Here is a 23,631-nt window from a genome sequence, read left to right on the forward strand (position 1 = left end):
ATCTGGAGTATAAATATCCTCTGATGCATACAAAGACCTGATTCAGCACAGGGTCTAAATACTAATATATTTTAATATTGCTTTATAATTCATGACAGCTTATGTTTTTAGATCATTTTATGTATAAATATGTGATATGTTTATCTATTAAATAACCTTTTAGTTAATATATTGGTTTACTTCCCCTTAGCTTGAGGTGTTTGAGCGCCATTCTATTTATGAACAACGTACAACATACGTTCTCTGTCATTAATTTATATCTGATTGCCCATGAGGTAGTCACTGATCTAGTGAAATCATCAGTAATCTACAATGATTATATTCTGAGCCAAGTAGGTTTCAGGAGTGGCCAAAGTTATTCAATAGGAAATATTACAATCTGTCCTTCATCCCCCACATCAAATTACTCTATTCATCCTTCCACCATCTAACCTACACAATATTTCTAAAATGTGTTGGTTTCTGAGCACTGATGCCACTAAGCAACTAATCCACTCCCTTGTAATATCCCAACTTGACTACTGTAATAACCTACTAAACTGGCCTTCCTCTCTCCCGCCTCTCCCCCCTTCAATCCATCTTAAATGCCTCTGCCAGGCTAATCCAACTTTCCCACCATTCTGTATCTGCTGCCCCTCTCTGTGTGTCCCTTCACTGGTTCCCCATTCACAGCAGAATTTAATTAAAAATTCTCACCCTGATCTACAAAGCCCTTAACAAAGCCACTCCCCACTACCTGTCCTCACTAATCAAAAAACATACTCCAGCTGCCCCCTAAGGTCCAACAATGACCTGCTCCTTGCATCCTCAATCATTACCTCTTCCCATTCTAGACTGCAGAACTTCTCTTGTGTGGCACCAACCCACTGGAATGCACTGGAATGTGCTGTCCCCTAAGTTGTCTTCTTATAAACACTAATATCTGTCCTCATCTTACTCTCTGTTAACATTATTCTCACCCTTGTAGTCCCTGTCCCCACCTCCTGTTTCTCATCCTGATCCTCCTGCCCTTCTAGATTATAAATTCCCACATGAATAGGCCCCATAACTCTTCCTGTATTTGTCAAATGTCTTGTATCATTGTTTTAAATAAAAAAAAAAATAAAAATAATAAAAATACCAGCTTTTGATATATTTACTCTATTTTGCTTCCAAGTTAGGAAGCCCAGAAAATGCAGAGATTTTCTGAGATGATTTATGCCAAATATTAACAGCCCAAAACTCTATCTAATGTCATTTTCTATAGCAAGATGTATATTTTTTAAGCAGTATAGGATACAAATGGAGCTAAATATGAACAAGGAAGAGTTTGCTTGGTAAACTATAGCATATGTGTCTATGACAGAGAGCAGTGATCGTGTTTATTACCAAGGGGTTGATTCTAATCTTTCTGATCGTGTTTATCAGCTGATTTGCCTTTTCAACCTCGGAGCAATCACAATGCAAATGAAAAATGAATATCTGGATCAGAAAAAGAGTATCAGATTCCCATGGATATCAGAGAATTCACTCATATAAAGCCTGGAGAACATCAGCATCGGATAACCTCAAGTTATCTTCTAAATATCCACCATAGCATGTCTCATCATCCAAAGCTCAATTCTTAACACATATGGGCCAACAATCTGCTCATGCTCATACCAAAAATACAAGATGGCGCTGACCATGTCAAGAGAAAAATGACCCTTTTTGATGACAATAATAATAAGTTATACTGAATATATCATCATTGTTAATATATAAATATAAAAACTTGAATAAATCATATCTACAATATATAACCAGTAATAATATAGATGGCAATACTAATGCATAGATATCAGTAAATAAAAAATATATTTGTCACCCTATCCATTTGCAAAAACATACACACATGAACTTATTGGGGTCTATTTAACAAGGGCCGAATGGCCCCTGTTCCCCTTGTTTCCGTGCGAGCCTTCAGGCTCACCGGAAACAGGAGTTAAGAAGCAGCGGTCTGAGGCGGCGTATATGAACCCGCCCAATCCTGTATGATCGGGCTGACTGACACCCCTGCTAGCGGCCGATTAGGCGCGAATCTGCAGGGGGCGGCATTGCACCAGCAGTTCACAAGAACTGCTGGTGCAATGATAAATGCCGACAGCGTATGCTGTCGGCATTTATCGATGTGCGACGGACGTGGTTCTCTATATGTGCACATGCATTATTTGTTTAACCCCTTAGTTACCAGACCATTTTTCAATTATTTTTTTTTAATATAACAATTTTTATTGAGATGATTGGCATATATAACAAATTGAATAATGTTCATTCACAATAACAAGTGATTTACATAGAACATAGAATATGAGGATAGACAATGCAGATAATAGAAAATAGGACCTATTTGTATGTTTAACATGGAAGCGGTAAAAGAGACAATTTTGTGAATGTTCTGGGCACTTCTCTGTAGGGTCCTCGTATAACTCCTCCTATGGATTTGTGAATGAACTTAGTAGAAAGGAATCTCATTTTTTAATAGGGGAAAAGTTTAGTATGTGGTAGAATGAAAAGAAAAACATAAGGGGTAAACAGCGGGCAAGAGCCGCTTTAATATTAGGGAAGGTGGGGGGGGACGTGTCCAGGGGTATGCTGATATAACATGATCTGGTAAATTTGTGAATATGACTTACATTCCAGATCAGAAGGTGGATTATGGAAGTCTATAAGCAAGCTGCTATCTTTGGTGGAAGGCTCAGAAAGGCTCAATTAAGGGAAAGGGGGGGGGGGGTATATATTTAAATTGAGAAGAGATCTCTCTATGGGACTGCCAAATTAAAGGATAGCTATGAGCTTAATTTATAATGAGGGATAGACAACTCTATGTTACATGATAGTGATAGGGGGTAATAGTACGTAAAATGACATAACTGAGGGTCACACTATGTAGTGGGAAACTGAATATCAGCTGATAGAATTGGCTGTAAAGGCAAGAAAAGCAATTGGGTGTTACAGATGCTCTATGTTAAATATTGTGTGAGACTAGGAATATTCACATAGAGCAGTAAACAGTATAAAACTCTACAATGTTGTGAGGATAATCCCCATATTGATAAATGCAGCAGGCTTTGGTTAAGGAGGGTAAACCATACTTCCGCATGATCTAAGATGTATTAGGGGAGGGCTTAGTTAGGGCAAAGGCGAGAGAGAGAATATATATTACTAAGAAAGTGAGTAATACATATGCTAAATACCAACAACCGCTATGAACAAATTGCAACCAGAAGGGATGGTTATGTGTGGGTATCTGACATACTGAAATCAAAGCATGTAAATTAACACATGTAGAAATATTTGTTTGCTCAGTATATCAAGTTATGCAGTCCAGGTTTCCTAGATAGGATTATTAGAGGTAACACTAAACATGTTCATATCTTAACTGGATACATCATAGATATTGTTTCAGGGAGGCTAAATAAACTTGTACCATAACTTTATAGGTAAAAAAAGGCAATATTACTAGCAAGCTCCGGTCCTAATAACTTAAGTTCAATTCTCATTGCAGCTCTATGAACCGGGAACCATACTATATTATACACTGCTAGCCAAACAAGTAAGGAACACCAGAAAACTAGAAAGGCAGTCAAAAATAGGCTGGAACTCAGATTCTAGGAGTGAGAGGGAAAAGCAAAACCCCTTATACTTCAGCCTACGCCTGATCTGTTATCAAGCAAAACAAAGCCGCAAGAAACTGGATCCTGCCATGCAGTATTGTAGAGTACCCTTGTAAGTGGATCTATAAGATTGTTCGCCTTGTCAGACAGCAGAGGCTTGGTCAGAAAACCTCTCACCTCCCACTCTAAGTGTTTCCCATATGAGAGGTAAATAAGCCCCAGCACTTGCACGCGGGAGTCAGCCGCACCTCCCCGGTGCATGCTTAGGGGTAAGGGATCTTGCTTAGAGTGACATGGGTTGTTACATGGCATTGGAGGAAGATAGTGCTGCATGTCGTAGGTGTTCCCCTGCTTCGTTGTTGGACGATCTTCAGTGGTGAGCTGTCAGTGCAGTAGAGTTCCGTTGCCTTGCCCAGTCTGTCAACTGTATTGTGTGCCGAAGCCCTCTGGGGCACTGTGAGCTGCTTCACAATGGGTGAGTCCTCCCTCTGATCAGTAGTGTCAGCTCCAGAGCTTGGTTGGAGTCCAGCGCCATCTTGCATGAGCGCATCTCTAATAGTAGCTAGGAGATCATTAAACTGTATATCGATCTTGCTGCGTTCTAGATCCTCCAATAATTTGGTAGTGTTTATGTAAAACTCCTCCATAATGGATTAATAGTAAGAAGCTTTACCCGGCAAGTTGGATGTCAAACCAGTGGGGAGGATGTTAGAAGTGTAACCTAGGCCGACAGAACATGTCCCGATTAGTTTGGGTTTATTGATAAGATAGAAGTATCTTCCGACTCCAAAACTTCTTTACAGGCGATATTCAGAGCTATTATGATGGATGGCATAGCAATAGCGTATTAATCCGTAGATTGTTTATGTTGCCTTAGGAGCTACTGAATTCAGCGTCTGAACATGGCTGCGGCTTGGACAAGCCCCCCCCCCCCCCATTTTACAATTATATTACCCTTAAAGGGACACTGTACCCAAATTTTTTCTTTTGTGATTCAGATTGAGCATGAAATTTTAAGCAACTTTCTAATTTACTACTATTATCAAATTTTCTTCATTCTCTTGGTATCTTTATTTGAAATGCAAGAATGTAAGTTTAGATGCCGGCCCATTTTTGGTGAACAACCTGGGTTGTCCTTGCTGATTGGTGGATAAATTCATCCACCAATAAAAAAGTGCTGTCCAGAGTACTGAAACCAATAAAAAGCTTAGATGCCTTCTTTTTCAAATAATGATAGCAAGAGAACGAAGAAAAATTGATAATAGGAGTAAATTAGAAAGTTGCCTAAAATTGCATGCTCTTTCTGAATTACAAAAGAAAAAAATTGGGTACAGTGTCCCTTTAAGGACCAGGGCTATTTTTACATTTATGCAGTGTTTGTGATTAGCTGTAGTTTTCCTCTTACTCATTTACTGTACAAAAATGGAAAGTTAGGGGGGGGGGGAAATCCATCAATACCCCACTGATATTAATAATATAGGTAATATAAATAGTATATTAGTATAATAGTTGTGGGGGGTGCTCAATGTCCAGTAATAAGTAAGGCAAAAACAGAGAGAAGAAAAGGTGGACAAATCTAGAGCACTCAAACAGTATAAACAGTAAATATAGGAACCACACAGACTGAGGCACAATGGTTTGCTAGTGAGCTGCACACAGGAACAATTACCTAAAAAAAGAGGATTAACCTCACAACAAATTAATCTAAATATGATGCAGCCACAAAAGCAAGCAAAAGTCTGAATGGTAACCAAAGAACCGCTATAGATCGCTCATATAGAGCTATAATATCAACACTTAGAGGTTGCTGGACTCAGAGTATACGCCGGATGCACATTTTGCCGACACACGGCTTTCTCAAAGGCTCAACTGTAAATAACATTCAATAATAGCATTGTTAAGTTCTTATCAACATTCTATTATGTAAATCGAATTTCTACAATAACATTCATTATAACATTCAAATTTCGAATATATAAACACATTCGCCCATCACTACTCATTTACTTTATCCACACATATTAAATACTGTTTTTCATACTTTGGGTTGTCAACTAAAAAAAATATATATACATGTGAAGGGTTATTCAGGGATTCCTGACAGATATCAGTGTTACAATGCAACTATCGCTAATTTTGAGAAAAAAATGGTTTGGAAATAGCAAAGTGCTACTTTATTTATTGCCCTATAACTTGCAAAAAAAGCAAAGAACATGTAAACATTGGGTATTTCTAAACTCAGGACAAAATTTAGAAACTATTTAGCATGGGTGTTTTTTGGTGGTTTTAGATGTATAACAGATTTTAGGGGTCAAAGTTAGAAAAAAAAGTGTTTTATGATATGATGAAAATAATGGTATGTTTAGAAAGTCCATTTAATGGCGGCGAGAAAACCAGTATATAATATACTGATATAGTAAATGAGTAGGGATGGGCGAATGTGTTTATATTCAAAATTTTAATGTTATAATGAATGTTATTTTTTAGTAGACAACCCAAAGTATTGATCTAGGCCTATTTTGGTATATTTCAAATGCGATCGCCAAATGCGATCAAATAAAAAAAAAAGTTCACTTTTTCACAAACTTTAGGTTTCTCACTGAAATGATTTACAAACAGCTTGTGCAATTATGGCACAACTGGTTGTAAATGCTTCTCTGAAATCCCCTTTGTTCAGAAATAACAGACATATATGGCTTTAGCATTGCTTTTTGGTAATTAGAAGGCCACTAAATGCCGCTTTGCACCACACTTGTGTTATGCTCAGCAGTTAAGGGGTTAATGAGCTAGCTTGTAGGGTTAATTTTAGATTTAGTGTAGAGGTTAATTTTAGCTTTAGTGTAGAGATCAGCCTCCCACCGGACACATCGCACCCCCTGATCCCTCCCTGACCCCCCTCGAACAGCTCTCTTCCCTCCCCCACCTCACAATTGTCACCGCCATCTTAAGTACTAGCAGAAAGTCTGCCAGTATAAAAATAAAGGTGGTTTTTTTTTAAAGATTTTTTCTTTAGTGTAGGATCCCCCATTACCTCCCCAACTTCCCTGATCCCCCACAAACAGCTCTCTAAGCCTCCCCCCTCAACCTATTGGCCGCCATCTTAGGTACTGGCAGCTGTCTGCCAGTACCCATTTACTACAAAATTTGCCCTTTTTTGTCTGAAAAAAAAACCCAATCATTTCTGTAGTGTAGCTGCCCACCCTTCCCCTCCTAGATCCCTTCCCAACCCCCTTCCCAAACATTTTTCCCCCTCCCTCTCCCTTCTTTGACTCCTGTGTTAACTTTACTTAATGTAGCGTGCATGCTCCCACGCACACACACACGCTCCCGCCCCCCGCCTGCTCCAGAAAGTCCAGTGGGGACAGGATCTGGATATCCACCAACGATGTGCCGCCCACCCGCCTCCCTGCTATGGCTCCCACCCTCCAACAATTGGCACCAACGATCGTCTCTCTCTGCATTGGGTGCCTAAATAATGTTATTGCAGGATGCTTCCAGCGCTTGAAAACCCTGAGGACATGCAGGGTACGTCCTTGGTCATTAAGTGACAGTTTTTGTAGGACGTACCATGTACGTCCTTGGTCCTTAAGGGGTTAAATTAGACACTTTAATACATTGGGGCCGATTTAAAAAATGCTGTCTGCATTTAACATTGCACAAGCAGTTCACCAGAACTGATTGTGCAATGCCGTCCCCTGCAGATTTGCGGCAAATCGGCTGTTAGCAGGGGTGTCAATCAGCCTTATCATATAGGATAGGACGGATTGCAGACCACAGCCTCAGAGGCAGCGGATCAATTTTGGAGCAGCGGTCTCACCTGTCCAATGTGTGTAAAACACTCTTTAGACCGCTGCTTCCTAACTGCTGTTTCCGGCGAGCCTATAATGTGTTCCAGAGAGAGACTAACATTGTCATTATTATGGGGTAGGTGTAAGTCTTACACCTACCCCATAATAATGACAATTACCTAGATTACGAGTTTTGCGTTAGCCTTAAAATGCAGCGTTGAGAGGTCCCAATGCTGCTTTTTAACGCCTGCTGGTATTACGAGTCTTGGAAAAAGTGAGCGGTACACCCTCTCCTGTCAAGACTCCTACCGCATTTAAAAGTCAGTAGTTAAGAGTTTTATGGGCTAACGCCGTAACATAAAACTCTTAACTAAAGTGCTAAAAAGTACACTAACACCCATAAACTACCTATTAACCCCTAAACCAAGGCCCCCCTCACATCGCAAACACTTAAATAAAAATTTTAACCCCTTATCTGCCGACCGGACATCGCCGCCACTTTAATAAATATATTAACCCCTAAACCGCTGCACTCCCACCTCGCAAACACGAGTTAAATATTATTAACCCCCTAATCTGCCGTCCCTAACATCGCCGACACCTACCTACATTTATTAATCCCTAATCTGCCTTCCCTAACGTCGCTGACACTATACTTAATGTATTAACCCCTAAACCTAAGTTTAACCCTAACCCCCCCCTAACTTAAACATAATTTAAATAAAACAAAATAAAATTACTACAATTAAATAATAAATGATTCCTATTTAAAACTAAATACTTACCTAAAAAATAAACCCTAAGTTAGCTACAATATAACTAAAAGTTACATTGTAGCTAGTTTAGGGTTTATATTTATTTTACAGGCAAGTTTGTACCCTAACCTAAGTTACAATTACACCTAACACTACACTATAATTAAATTAATTACCTAAACTAACTACAATTAAATACAATTAAATTAAATAAACTAAATTACGGGGGAGAAAACACACTAAATTACAGAAAATAAAAAAATAATTACAATTTTTTAAAACTAATTACACCTAATCTAATCCCCCTAATAAAATAAAAAAAGCCCCCCAAAATAATAAAAATCCCTACCCTATACTAAATTACAAATAGCCCTTAAAAGGGCCTTTTGCGGTGCATTGCCCCAAAGTAATCAGCTCTTTTACCTGTAAAGAAAAATACAATACCCCCCCAACATTAAAATCCACCAGCCACACACCCAACCCTACTCTAAAACCCACCCAATCGCCCCTTAATAAAACCTAACACTACCCCCTTGAAGATCACCCTACCTTGAGACGTCTTCACCCAGCCGGGCACAAGTGGTCCTCCAGACGGTCCGAAGTCTTCATCCTATCCGGGCAGAAGAGGACCTCCAGACGGGCAGAAGTCTTCATCCAGGCGGCATCTTCTATCTTCTTCCATCCGGAGCGGGTCCATCTTGAAGACATCCGACGTGGAGAATCCTCTTCATTCGACGGCGACTGAAGAATGAAGGTTCCTTTAAGTGATGTCATCCAAGATGGCATCCCTTCAATTCCGATTGGCTGATAGAATCCTATCAGACAATCGGAATTAAGGTAGGAAAAAACCTATTGGCTGATGCAATCAGCCAATAGAATTGAGCTTGCATTCTATTGGCTGATTGGAACAGCCAATAGAATGCGAGCTCAATCCTATTGGCTGATTGGATCAGCCAATAGGATTGAACTTCAATTCTATTGGCTGATTGCAACAGCCAATAGGATTTTTCCTACCTTAATTCCGATTGGCTGATAGGATTCTATCAGCCAATCGGAATTGAAGGGATGCCATCTTGCATGACGTCACTTAAAGGAACCTTCATTCTTCAGTCGCCGTTGAACGAAGAGGATGCTCCGTGTCGGATGTCTTCAAGATGGACCCGCTCCGCTCCGGATGGAAGAAGATAGAAGATGCTGCCTGGATGAAGACTTCTGCCCGTCTGGAGGTCCTCTTCTGCCCGGATAGGATGAAGACTTCGGACCGTCTGGAGGACCACTTGTGCCCGGCTGGGTGAAGACGTCTCAAGGTAGGGTGATCTTCAAGGGGTTAGTGTTAGCTTTTATTAAGGGGGGATTGGGTGGGTTTTAAAGTAGGGTTTGGTGTGTGGATGGTGGGTTTTAATGTTGGGGAGGTATTGTATTTTTCTTTACAGGTAAAAGAGCTGATTACTTTGGGGCAATGCCCAAAGGCCCTTTTAAGGGCTATTTGTAATTTAGTATAGGGTAGGGATTTTTATTATTTTGGGGGGCTTTTTTATTTTATTAGAGGGATTAGATTAGGTGTAATTAGTTTTAAAAAAATTTAATTATTTTTTTATTTTCTGTAATTTAGTGTGTTTTTTTCCCCGTAATTTAGTTTACGGCGATGTTAGGGGCAGCAGATTAGGGGTTCATAGGTATAATGTAGGTGGCGGTGGTGTCGGGAGCGGCAGATTAGGGGTTAATAAGTGTAAGATTAGGGGTGTTTAGACTCGCGGTTCATGTTAGGGTGTTAGGTGTAGACATAAAATGTATTTCCCCATAGGAATCAATGGGGCTGTGTTAGGAGCTGAACGCTGCTTTTTTGAAGGTGTTAGGTTTTTTTCAGCCGTCTCAGCCCCATTGTTTCCTATGGGGAAATCGTGCACAAGCACGTTTAGCCAGCTCACCGCTACCGTAAGCAGCGCTTTTATTACAGTGAGATGTGGAGCTAAATTTTGCTCAACGCTTGCTTTTCTGAGGCTAACGCCGGCTTGCAGAAAACTCGTAATACCAGCGTTGTCTTAAGGGAGCGGTGAGAAAAAAAGGCTCATTAGCAACGCACACATTTACCGACAAAAACTCGTAATCTAGGTGAATGTTAGTGTAAGAGCTTGGTGTTGTAATCTGTATAATTAGCTATGGATAAGTCTAAATTATACTATTACTATCATATGGGTGTTTTGATTGCAGAACTGAGTGGGCGGAGCAGTTAAACAGTAGGTCGACCAAAGTGTCTCTGGAAAAATTTTTGAAATGTTGGCAAGTATGACCTTGTAATAACTATATAACTGGCACCTAAAAGGTTACAATAATAAGGAAAGCTTAACCCTTCTGTTGAAACTAGTTTCCAAGAGATGATACCAAGCAGTTCAAACCCCAAGGCCTGTACACAGATATAAAAGGCTTCCATCAATGTTGATACGACAAGTGAGACCTGCTCTCCTTCCTGAGGACAGTAAACCAAATGTCATAAAGCTTCAAAAGAACACAGGACAGGAAAATGAGGTCTTAAATCTTCAAAAGGATTCAAATAAGATCTTTCCTGGGAGGGGCAACAGAGGTCAGATTGAGTTAGGAAAATGTATTTTCTGGGCAATAGAAACATCTCCAGGCAGTTGACTCATCAGTGGGATTGTTATAAACCAGTTGGTGACTGGATTTGATTGGCTGGGACTTTCCTTATGGTGTGGCTTTTTGGCTATAAATATGTTGTGAGAAGCAGCTTGAAGAGAAATGAAGAACAATAAGACAAAGGAACAATGAGACTTCCTTCCTTTGCACACCTGCACCCTCAGGCATTAGTTTATTATAGGTAGATTAAATCCTTGTAAGTTACATGTTTCTCTCACCATCATATATAGATTTGTCATTTAATAAATATGCCCTTTTTCATAAGACTGGTTTAAGTATCATTCTTTAATGAAGGTAATAGGTATATAAGGAAAAGCCTTCCAAGATTGTAGTCACACACCTGATATAGTATCTCTCCATCCAACTACAAGTATTACACACACATCTACAAATACTAGACACATCTACAGGTATTACACACACATCTACAAATACTAGACACATCTACAGGTATTACACACACATCTACAAATACTAGACACATCTACAGGTATTACACACACATCTACAAATACTAGACACTTCTACAAGTATTACACACACATCTACAAATACTAGACACATCTACAAGTATTACACACACATCTACAAATACTAGACACATCTACAGGTATTACACACACATCTACAAATACTAGACACATCTACAGGTATTACACACACATCTACAAATACTAGACACATCTACAGGTATTACACACACATCTACAAATACTAGACACATCTACAGGTATTACACACACATCTACAAATACTAGACACATCTACAGGTATTACACACACATCTACAAATACTAGAAACATCTACAAGTATTACACACACATCTACAAATACTAGACACATCTACAGGTATTACACACACACATCTACAAATACTAGACACATCTACAGGTATTACACACACATCTACAAATACTAGACACATCTACAGGTATTACACACACATCTACAAATACTAGACACATCTACAGGTATTACACACACATCTACAAATACTAGACACATCTACAGGTATTACACACACATCTACAAATACTAGACACATCTACAGGTATTACACACACATCTACAAATACTAGACACATCTACAGGTATTGCACACACATCTACAAATACTAGACACATCTACAGGTATTGCACACTCATCTACAAATACTAGACACATCTACAGGTATTACACACACATCTACAAATACTAGACACATCTACAGGTATTACACACACATCTACAAATACTAGACACATCTACAAGTATTACACACACATCTACAAATACTAGACACATATACAGGTATTACACACACATCTACAAATACTAGACACATGTCTACAGGTATTACACACACATCTACAAATACTAGACACATCTACAGGTATTACACACACATCTACAAATACTAGACACATCTACAGGTATTACATACACATCTACAAATACTAGACACATCTACAGGTATTACACACACATCTACAAATACTAGACACATCTACAGGTATTACACATACATCTACAAATACTAGACACATCTACAAGTATTACACACACATCTACAAATACTAGACACATCTACAGGTATTACACACACATCTACAAATACTAGACACATCTACAGGTATTACACACACATCTACAAATACTAGACACATCTACAGGTATTACACACACATCTACAAATACTAGACACATCTACAGGTATTACACACACATCTACAAATACTAGACACATCTACAGGTATTACACACACATCTACAAATACTAGACACATCTACAGGTATTACACACACATCTACAAATACTAGACACATCTAGAAGTATTACACACACATCTACAAATACTAGACACATCTACAGGTATTACACACACATCTACAAATACTAGACACATCTACAAGTATTACACACACATCTACAAATACTAGACACATCTACAGGTATTACACACACATCTACAAATACTAGACACATCTAAAGGTATTACACACACATCTACAAATACTAGACACATCTACAGGTATTACACACACATCTACAAATACTAGACACATCTACAGGTATTACACACACATCTACAAATACTAGACACATCTACAGGTATTACACACACATCTACAAATACTAGACACATCTACAGGTATTGCACACACATCTACAAATACTAGACACATCTACAGGTATTACACACACATCTACAAATACTAGACACATCTACAGGTATTACACACACATCTACAAATACTAGACACATCTACAGGTATTACACACACATCTACAAATACTAGACACATCTACAGGTATTACACACACATCTACAAATACTAGACACATCTACAGGTATTGCACACACATCTACAAATACTAGACACATCTACAGGTATTACACACACATCTACAAATACTAGACACATCTACAGGTATTACACACACATCTACAAATACTAGACACATGTCTACAGGTATTACACACACGTCTACAAATACTAGACACATCTACAGGTATTACACACACATCTACAAATACTAGACACATCTACAGGTATTACACACACATCTACAAATACTAGACAAATCTACAGGTATTACACACACACCTACAAATACTAGACACATCTACAGGTATTACACACACATCTACAAATACTAGACACATCTACAGGTATTACACACACATCTACAAATACTAGACACATCTACAGGTATTACGCACACAGCTACAAATACTAGACACATCTACAGGTATTACACACACATCTACAAATACTAGACACATCTACAGGTATTACACACACATGTACAAGTATTACACACACAGCTACAAGTATTACACACACATCTACAAGTATAACACACACATCTACAAGTATTACACACACATGTACAAGTATTACACACACATCTATAAATATTGCACACACATCATTCTACAAGTATTACACACATCTACAAATACTAGACACATTTACAAGTATTACAGACACATCTACAAGTATTACACACACATCTACAAGTATTACACACACATCTATACATATTACACACACATCTACAAGTATTACACACATCTACAAATACTAGACACATCTACAAGTATTACACACACATCTATAAATATTACACACACATCTACAAGTCTTACACACATTTACAAGTATTACACACACATCTACAAGTATTACACACATCTACAAATATTACACACACATCTACAAGTATTATATACACATCTACAAGTATTGCACACACATCTTCAAGAATTACAAACATCTACAAATATTACACACACATCTACAAGTATTATACACACATCTACAAGTATTTCACACACATCTACAAGAATTACACACATCTACAAATATTACACACACAGCTATAAGTATTACACATATCCACAAATATTACACACACATCTACAAGTATTACACACACATCTACAAATATTACACACACATCTACAAGTATTACACACACATATACAAGTATTAGATACAAATCTACAAATATTACACACACATCTACAAGTATTACACACACAGCTATACATATTACACACACATCTACAAGTATTACACACATCTACAAGTATTACACACACATCTACAAGTATTACACACACATCTATAAATATTACACACACATCTACAAGTATTACACACATCTACAAGTATTACACACACATCTACACGTATTACACACATCTACAAATATTACACACACATCTACAAATATTGCACACAAATCTACAAGTATTACACACACATCTACAAGTATTACACACACAACTACAAATATTACACACATCTACAAGTATTACACACACAACTACAAATATTACACACATCTACAAGTATTACACACACAACTACAAATATTACACACATCTACAAGTATTACACACACATCTACAAGTATTACACACACATCTACAAATATTACACACACATCTACAAATATTACACACACATCTACAAGTATTACACACACAACTACAAATATTACACACACATCTACAAGTATTACACACACAACTACAAATATTACACACATCTACAAGTATTACACACACATCTACAAGTATTACACACACATCTACAAATATTACACACACATCTACAAATATTACACACACATCTACAAGTACTACACACACATCTACAAATATTACACACACATCTACAAGTATTACACACACATCTACAAATATTACACACACAGCTATAAGTATTACACATATCCACAAATATTACACACACATCTACAAGTATTACACACACATCTACAAATATTACACACACATCTACAAGTATTACACACACATATACAAGTATTAGATACAAATCTACAAATATTACACACACATCTACAAGTATTACACGCACAGCTATACATATTACACACACATCTACAAGTATTACACACACATCTACAAGTATTACACACACAACTACAAATATTACACACATCTACAAGTATTACACACACAACTACAAATATTACACACATCTACAAGTATTACACACACATCTACAAGTATTACACACACATCTACAAATATTACACACACATCTACAAATATTACACACACATCTACAAGTATTACACACACAACTACAAATATTACACACACATCTACAAGTATTACACACACAACTACAAATATTACACACATCTACAAGTATTACACACACATCTACAAGTATTACACACACATCTACAAATATTACACACACATCTACAAATATTACACACACATCTACAAGTACTACACACACATCTACAAATATTACACACACATCTACAACAAGTATATCACACATCTACAAGTATTACACACACATCTACAAATATTACACATACATCTACAAGTATTACATACACATCTACAAGCATTACATACACATCTACAAATATTACACACACATCTACAAGTATTACACACATATCTACAAGTACTACATACACATCTACAAATATTACACACACAGCTACAAGTATTACACATACATATACAAGTATTACACACACATCTACACGTATTACACACATCTACAAATATTACACACCCATCTAGAAGTATTACACACACATCTACAAATATTGCACATAAATCTACAAGTATTACACACACATCTACAAGTATTACACACACAACTACAAATATTACACACATATCTACAAATATTACACACACAACTACAAGTATTACACACACAACTACAAATATTACACACATATCTACAAATATTGCACATAAATCTACAAGTATTACACACACATCTACAAGTATTACACACACAACTACAAATATTACACACATATCTACAAATATTACACACACATCTACAAGTATTATACACACATCTACAAGTATTACACACATCTACAAGTATAACACACACATCTACAAGTATTACACACACACCTAAAAGTATTACACACACATCTACAAGTATTACACACACATATACAAATATAACACACACATCTACAAATATTACACACATATCTCCAAGTATTAGATATACATCTACAAATATTACACACACATCTACAAGTATTACAGGTCACAAAATTTCTCATAAATAGGATATATAATTATAAATAACTGAGCCATCCTTCATACACACACATACACACACACACACACACACACATATATACATATATATATACACACACACACACATATATATATATATATATATATATATACACACACAAACATATATATATATACACACACACACACACACATATATATATATATATATATATATATATATATACACATACATACACACACACACATACACCCACATGCACACAGAGACACATGTATTAACTCATGTATACAAATTACATGGTATACAAGTTAGGTATGCAACATAGGTACAACATCCCTCACCTGGTTGTCCTGGCTTATAGATTGGCTTGTCAGTTTGGATGAATAGCAGATTCTGTAGCGTTTTGATTAGGACACTTCTTCTGGACTTGAAGTGCAGGGTATCACCTTCAGCAGCTAACGTGATAAAGCCCACTTCTGTGTTATCTGTCTTGGGGACCTGAGAAAACAAAACAAGGATAATGTTGAGGTGGAACTGTAATTAGGACACTGGAACTAAGTATACATGGTCTACAAGAAGAAATATTTATGGGCCTCTATTACAAGAACTTTAAAGTGAATATAAATTATATTCTTTCTAATGAACATTATTAATTCCTAATATACTTGCAATGTAAACCGCAATATTTATTTTGGAAAATAAGCATCTTGTGATATTATAATTTAATTTATAACTTATCTACGTCTTGAACGCCAACTCCTCCCATCCTTGACTTCCGGTATTGCTTATAGAGCAGTCCCTCCTGCTCTCTTACGTAGGCTTGAAGCGCGCTCCCGAGGAGACAACAATTTGCGCATGCATTTTTAAACAGCTGTTAATATGCGCAAAAATGTCTTAACCCCTAAACCGCCGCTCCCGGACCCTGCCGCCACCTAATAAAGTTATTAACCCCTAAACCGCCGCTCTCAGACCCCGCCTCCATCTACCTTAGCTACCCCGCCGCCATCTACCTTATCTACCCCGCCGCCATCTACCTTAGCTATCCCGCCGCCATCTACCCCAGCTACCCCGCCGCCATCTACCCCGCCACCATCTACCCCGCCACCATCTACCTTAGCTACCCCGCCGCCATCTACCCCATCTACCCCGCCGCCATCTACCCCATCTACCCCGCCGCCACCTAATAAAGTTATTAACCCCTAAACCGCCGCTCCCAGACCCCGCCGCCATCTACCTTAGCTACCCCGCCGCCATCTACCTTAGCTACCCCGCCGCCATCTACCCCACCACCATCTACCTTACCTACCCCGCCGCCATCTACCCCATCTACCCTGCCTCCATCTACCTTACCTACCCCGCCACCATCTACCTTACCTACCCCGCCACCATCTACCTTACCTACCCCGCCACCATCTACCTTACCTACCCCGCCACCATCTACCTTACCTACCCCGCCACCATCTACCTTACCTACCCCGCCGCCATCTACCCCATCTACCCCGCCGCCATCTACCTTAGCTACCCCGCCGCCATCTACCCCATCTACCCCGCCGCCATCTACCTTAGCTACCCCGCCGCCATCTACCCCATCTACCCCGCTGCCATCTACCCCATCTACCCCGCCACCATCTACCCCATCTACCCCGCCGCCATCTACCTTAGCTACCCCGCCGCCATCTACCTTAGCTACCCCGCCGTCATCTACCTTACCTACCCCGCCACCATCTACCTTACCTACCCCGCCGCCATCTACCCCATCTACCCCGCCGCCATCTACCTTAGCTACCCCGCCGCCATCTACCCCATCTACCCCGCCGCCATCTACCTTAGCTACCCCGCCGCCATCTACCCCATCTACCCCGCCGCCATCTACCTTAGCTACCCCGCCGCCATCTACCTTAGCTACCCCGCCGCCATCTACCTTAGCTACCCCGCCGACATCTACCCCACCGCCATCTACATTAGCTACCCCGCCGCGATCTACCCCATCTACCCCGCCGCCATCTACCTTAGCTACCCCGCCGCCATCTACCTTACCTACCCCGCCATCTACCTTAGCTACCCCGCCGCCATCTACCTTAGCTACCCCGTCGCCATCTACCCCATCTACCCCGCCGTCATCTACCTTAGCTACCCCGCCACCATCTACCTTAGCTACCCCGCCGCCATCTACCCCATCTACCCCGCCACCATCTACCCCATCTACCCCGCCACCATCTACCCCGCCGCCATCTACCTTAGCTACCCCGCCGCCATCTACCCCACCTACCCCGCCGCAATCTACCCCATCTACCCCATCTACCCAGCCGCCATCTACCTTACCTACCCCGCCACCATCTACCTTAGCTACCCCACCGCCATCTACCCCGCCGCCATCTACCTTACCTACCCCGCCGCCATCTACCTTACCTACCCCGCCGCCATCTACCCCATCTACCCCTCCGTTATCTACCCCGCTGCCATCTACCCCATCTACCCCGCCGCCATCTACCTTAGCTACCCCGCCGCCATCTACCCCATCTACCCCGCCGCCATCTACCCCATCTACCCCGCCACCATCTACCCCATCTACCCCGCCGCCATCTACCTTAGCTACCCCGCCGCCATCTACCTCATCTACCCCGCCGCCATCTACCTTACCTACCCCGCCTCCATCTACCTCATCTACCCCGCCGCAATCTACCCCATCTACCCCGCCGCCATCTACCTTAGCTACCCCGCCGCCATCTACCTTAACTACCCCGCCGTCATCTACCTTAGCTACCCCACCGCCATCTACCCCGCCGCCATCTACCTCATCTACCCCGCCGCCATCTACCTTACCTACCCCGCCTCCATCTACCTCATCTACCCCGCCGCCATCTACCCCATCTACCCCGCCGCCATCTACCTTAGCTACCCCGCCGCCATCTACCTTAACTACCCCGCCGTCATCTACCTTAGCTACCCCACCGCCATCTACCCCGCCGCCATCTACCTTACCTACCCCGCCGACATCTACCTTACCTACCCCGCCGCCATCTACCCCACCGCCATCTACATTAGCTACCCCGCCGCGATCTACCCCATCTACCCCGCCGCCATCTACCTTAGCTACCCCGCCGCCATCTACCTTACCTACCCCGCCATCTACCTTAGCTACCCCCTAAAGTGAGCTTCTACCCCGCCGCCATCTATTTTAAAAATATTAACCCCTAATGTAATCCCCCTACACCGCCGCCACCTATATTAAACACATTAACCCCTAATCTAATCCCCCTACACCGCCCCCTGCTATATTAACTATATTAACCCTAATTATATTAGGGTTAATATAGTTAATATCGTTATTATATTATATATATATATATATATATATATTAAGTATAATAACCCTATCTAACTCTAACATCCCTAACTAAATTCTTATTAAAATAAATCTAATTAATATTAATATTATTAATTACAATATTCCTATTTAAATCTAAATACTTACCTATAAAGTAAACCCTAAGATAGCTACAATGTAATTAATAATTACATTGTAGCGATTTTAGGGTTTATATTTATTTTACAGGCAACTTTGTATTTATTTTAACTAGGTACAATAGCTATTAAATAGTTATTTACTATTTAATAGCTACCTATTTAAAATAATTATCAATTTACCTGTAAAATAAATCCTAACCTAAGTTACAAATACACCTACACTATCAATAAATTAAATAAACTACAAATTTCTAAACTAAAATATAATAAACTAAACTAAACTAAATTACAAAAACAAACAAACACTAAATTACAAAAAATAAAAAAAATATTACAAGATTTTTAAGCTAATTACACCTATTCTAAGCCCCCTAATAAAATAATAAAGCCCCCCAAAATAAAAAAATTTCCCTGCCCTATTCTAAATTAAAAAAGTTCAAAGCTCTTTTACCTTACCAGCCCTTAAAAGGGCCTTTTGCAGGGCATGCCCCAAAGAAAACTGCTCTTTTGCCTGTAAAGATAAACACAATACCACCCCCCAACATTACAACCCACCACCCACATACCCCTATTCTAAACCCACCCAAACCCCCCTTAAATAAACCTAACACTACCCCCCTGAAGATCTCCCTACCTTGTATTCATCCATCCGGGCGAACTCTTCTTCCATCCGGCGATGTCTTCAAGCAAAGCGGCATCTTCAATCTTCTTTCTTTGCTCCTCCGCCGCGGAGCATCCATCCGGCACGAAGACTAAATGAGGAATGAGGTACCTTTAAATGACGTCATCCAAGATGGCGTCCGTCGAATTCCGATTGGCTGATAGGATTCTATCAGCCAATCGGAATTCGACGGACGCCATCTTGGATGACGTCATTTAAAAGGTACCTCATTCCTCGTTTAGTCTTCGTGCCGGATGGATGCTCCGCGGCGGAGGAGCAAAGAAAGAAGATTGAAGATGCCGCTTTGCTTGAAGACATCGCCGGATGGAAGAAGAGTTCGCCCGGATGGATGAATACAAGGTAGGGAGATCTTCAGCGGGGTAGTGTTAGGTTTTTTTAAGGTGGGTTTGGGTGGGTTTAGAATAGGGGTATGTGGGTGGTGGGTTGTAATGTTGGGGTGGTAATGTATTTATCTTTACAGGCAAAAGAGCAGTTTTCTTTGGGGCATGCCCTGCAAAAGGCCCTTTTAAGGGCTGGTAAGGTAAAAGAGCTTTGAACTTTTTTAATTTAGAATAGGGCAGGGAATTTTTTTTATTTTGGGGGGCTTTATTATTTTATTAGGGGGCTTAGAATAGGTGTAATTAGCTTAAAAATCTTGTAATTTTTTTTTTATTTTTTGTAATTTAGTGTGGGTTTTTTTGGTAATTTAGTTTAGTTTAATTTATTGTATTTTAGTTTAGATATTTGTAGTTTATTTAATTTATTGATAGTGTAGGTGTATTTGTAACTTAGGTTAGGATTTATATTACAGGTAAATTGGTAATTATTTTAACTAGGTAGCTATTAAATAGTTATTAACTATTTAATAGCTATTGTACCTAGTTAAAATAAATACCAAGTTGCCTGTAAAATAAATATAAACCCTAAAATAGCTACAATGTAATTATTAATTACATTGTAGCTATTTTAGGGTTTATTTTATAGGTAAGTATTTAGATTTAAATAGGAATATTATAATTAATAATATTAATATTGATTAGATCTATTTTAATAAGAATTTAGTTAGGGATGTTAGAGTTAGATAGGGTTATTATACTTAATATATATATATATATATATATAATATAATAACGATATTAACTATATTAACCCTAATATAATTAGGGTTAATATAGTTAATATAGCAGGGGGCGGTGTAGGGGGATTTGATTAGGGGTTAATGTGTTTAATATAGGTGGCGGCGGTGTAGGGGGATTCAATTAGGGGTTAATATTTTTAAAATAAATGGCGGCGGGGTAGGAGCTCACTTTAGGGGGTAGGTAAGGTAGATGGCGGCGGGGTAGCTAAGGTAGATGGCGGCGGGGTAGCTAAGGTAGATGGTGGCGGGGTAGATGGGGGGGTAGGTAAGGTAGATGGCGGCGGGGTAGATGGGGTAGATGGCGGGGTAGGTGGGGTAGATGGCGGCGGGGTAGGTGGGGTAGATGGCGGCGGGGTAGGTAAGGTAGATGGCGGCGGGGTAGATGGGGTAGATGGGGGCGGGGTAGCTAAGGTAGATGGCGGCGGGGTAGATGGGGTAGATGGTGGCGGGGTAGCTAAGGTAGATGGCGGCGGGGTAGATGGGGTAGATGGCGGGGTTGGTAAGGTAGATGACGGCGGGGTAGATGTGGTAGATGGCGGGGTAGCTAAGGTAGATGGCGGCGGGGTAGGTGGCGGCGGGGTAGGTAAGGTAGATGGCGGCGGGGTAGGTAAGGTAGATGGCGGCGGGGTAGATGTGGTAGATGGCGGGGTAGCTAAGGTAGATGGCGGCGGGGTAGGTGGCGGCGGGGTAGGTAAGGTAGATGGCGGCGGGGTAGGTAAGGTAGATGGCGGCGGGGAAGCTAAGGTAGATGGCGGCGGGGTATCTAAGGTAGATGGCGGCGGGGTAGCTAAGGTAGATGGCGGCGGGGTAGATGGGGTAGATGGCGCTGGGGTAGCTAAGGTAGATGGCGGCGGGGTAGATGGGGTAGATGGCGGGGTAGGTAAGGTAGATGGCGGTGGGGTAGATGTGTTAGATGGCAGGGTAGCTAAGGTAGATGGCAGCGGGGTAGATGGGGTAGATGGCGGGATAGGTAAGGTAGATGGCGGCGGGGTAGATGTGGTAGATGGCGGGGTAGCTAAGGTAGATGGCGGCGGGGTAGGTGGGGTAGATGGTGGCGGGTTAGGTAAGGTAGATGGCGGCTGGGTAGCTAAGGTAGATGGCGGCGGGGTAGATGTGGTAGATGACGGCGGGTTAGCTAAGGTAGATGGCGGCGGGGTAGCTAAGGTAGATGGCAGCGGGGTAGATGGGGTAGATGGCGGCGGGGTAGCTAAGGTAGATGGCAGCGGGGTAGATGGAGGCGGGGTAGCTAAGGTAGATGGCGGTGGGGTAGCTAAAGTAGATGGCGGGGTAGGTAAGGTAGATGGCGGCGGGGTAGATGTGGTAGATGGCGGGGTAGCTAAGGTAGATGGCGGCGGGGTAGATAAGGTAGATGGCGGCGGGGTAGGTAAGGTAGATGGCGGTGGGGTAGCTAAGGTAGATGGCGGCTGGGTAGATGTGGTAGATGGCGGCGGGGTAGCTAAGGTAGATGGCAGCGGGGTAGATGGGGTAGATGGGGTAGATGGCGGCGGGGTAGTTAAGGTAGATGGCAGCGGGGTAGATGGGGTAGATGGAAGCGGGGTAGCTAAGGTAGATGGCGGGGTAGGTAAGGTAGATGGCGGCGGGGTAGATGTGGTAGATGGCGGTGTAGCTAAGGTAGATGGCGGCGGGGTAGGTGGCGTAGATGGCGGCGGGGTAGCTAAGGTAGATGGCGGGGTAGGTAAGGTAGATGGCAGCGGGTAGCTAAGGTAGATGGCGGCGGGGTAGATGGGGTAGATGATGGCGGGGTAGCTAAGGTAGATGGCGGCGGGGTAGATGTGGTAGATGGCGGCGGGGTAGCTAAAGTAGATGGCGGCGGGGTATGTGGGGTAGATGGTGTCGGGGTAGCTAAGGTAGATGGCGGCGGGGTATGTGGGGTAGATGGCATCGGGGTAGCTAAGGTAGATGGCGGGGGGGTAGATGGGGTAGATGGCGGCGGAGTAGATGGGGTAGATGGC

At 41.0% G+C, this 23,631-nt stretch overlaps 1 protein-coding gene across 2 annotated transcripts in view; it reads right to left on the reverse strand.

Annotated features, from left to right (window-relative positions):
* LOC128640312 (alpha-2-macroglobulin) overlaps nucleotides 1-23,631 on the reverse strand; it is a 325,027-nt gene that overhangs the window by 218,155 nt on the left and 83,241 nt on the right. For both annotated transcript variants that reach the window (XM_053692803.1, XM_053692802.1), the window contains exon 3: nucleotides 16,733-16,889. In XM_053692803.1, coding sequence (XP_053548778.1) covers nucleotides 16,733-16,889 — 157 coding nt within the window. The remainder of the gene's footprint in view (nucleotides 1-16,732; nucleotides 16,890-23,631) is intronic.

This window comes from Bombina bombina, chromosome 9, assembly GCF_027579735.1.
Source record: "Bombina bombina isolate aBomBom1 chromosome 9, aBomBom1.pri, whole genome shotgun sequence".
In the NCBI taxonomy this organism is placed as follows: domain Eukaryota; kingdom Metazoa; phylum Chordata; class Amphibia; order Anura; family Bombinatoridae; genus Bombina; species Bombina bombina.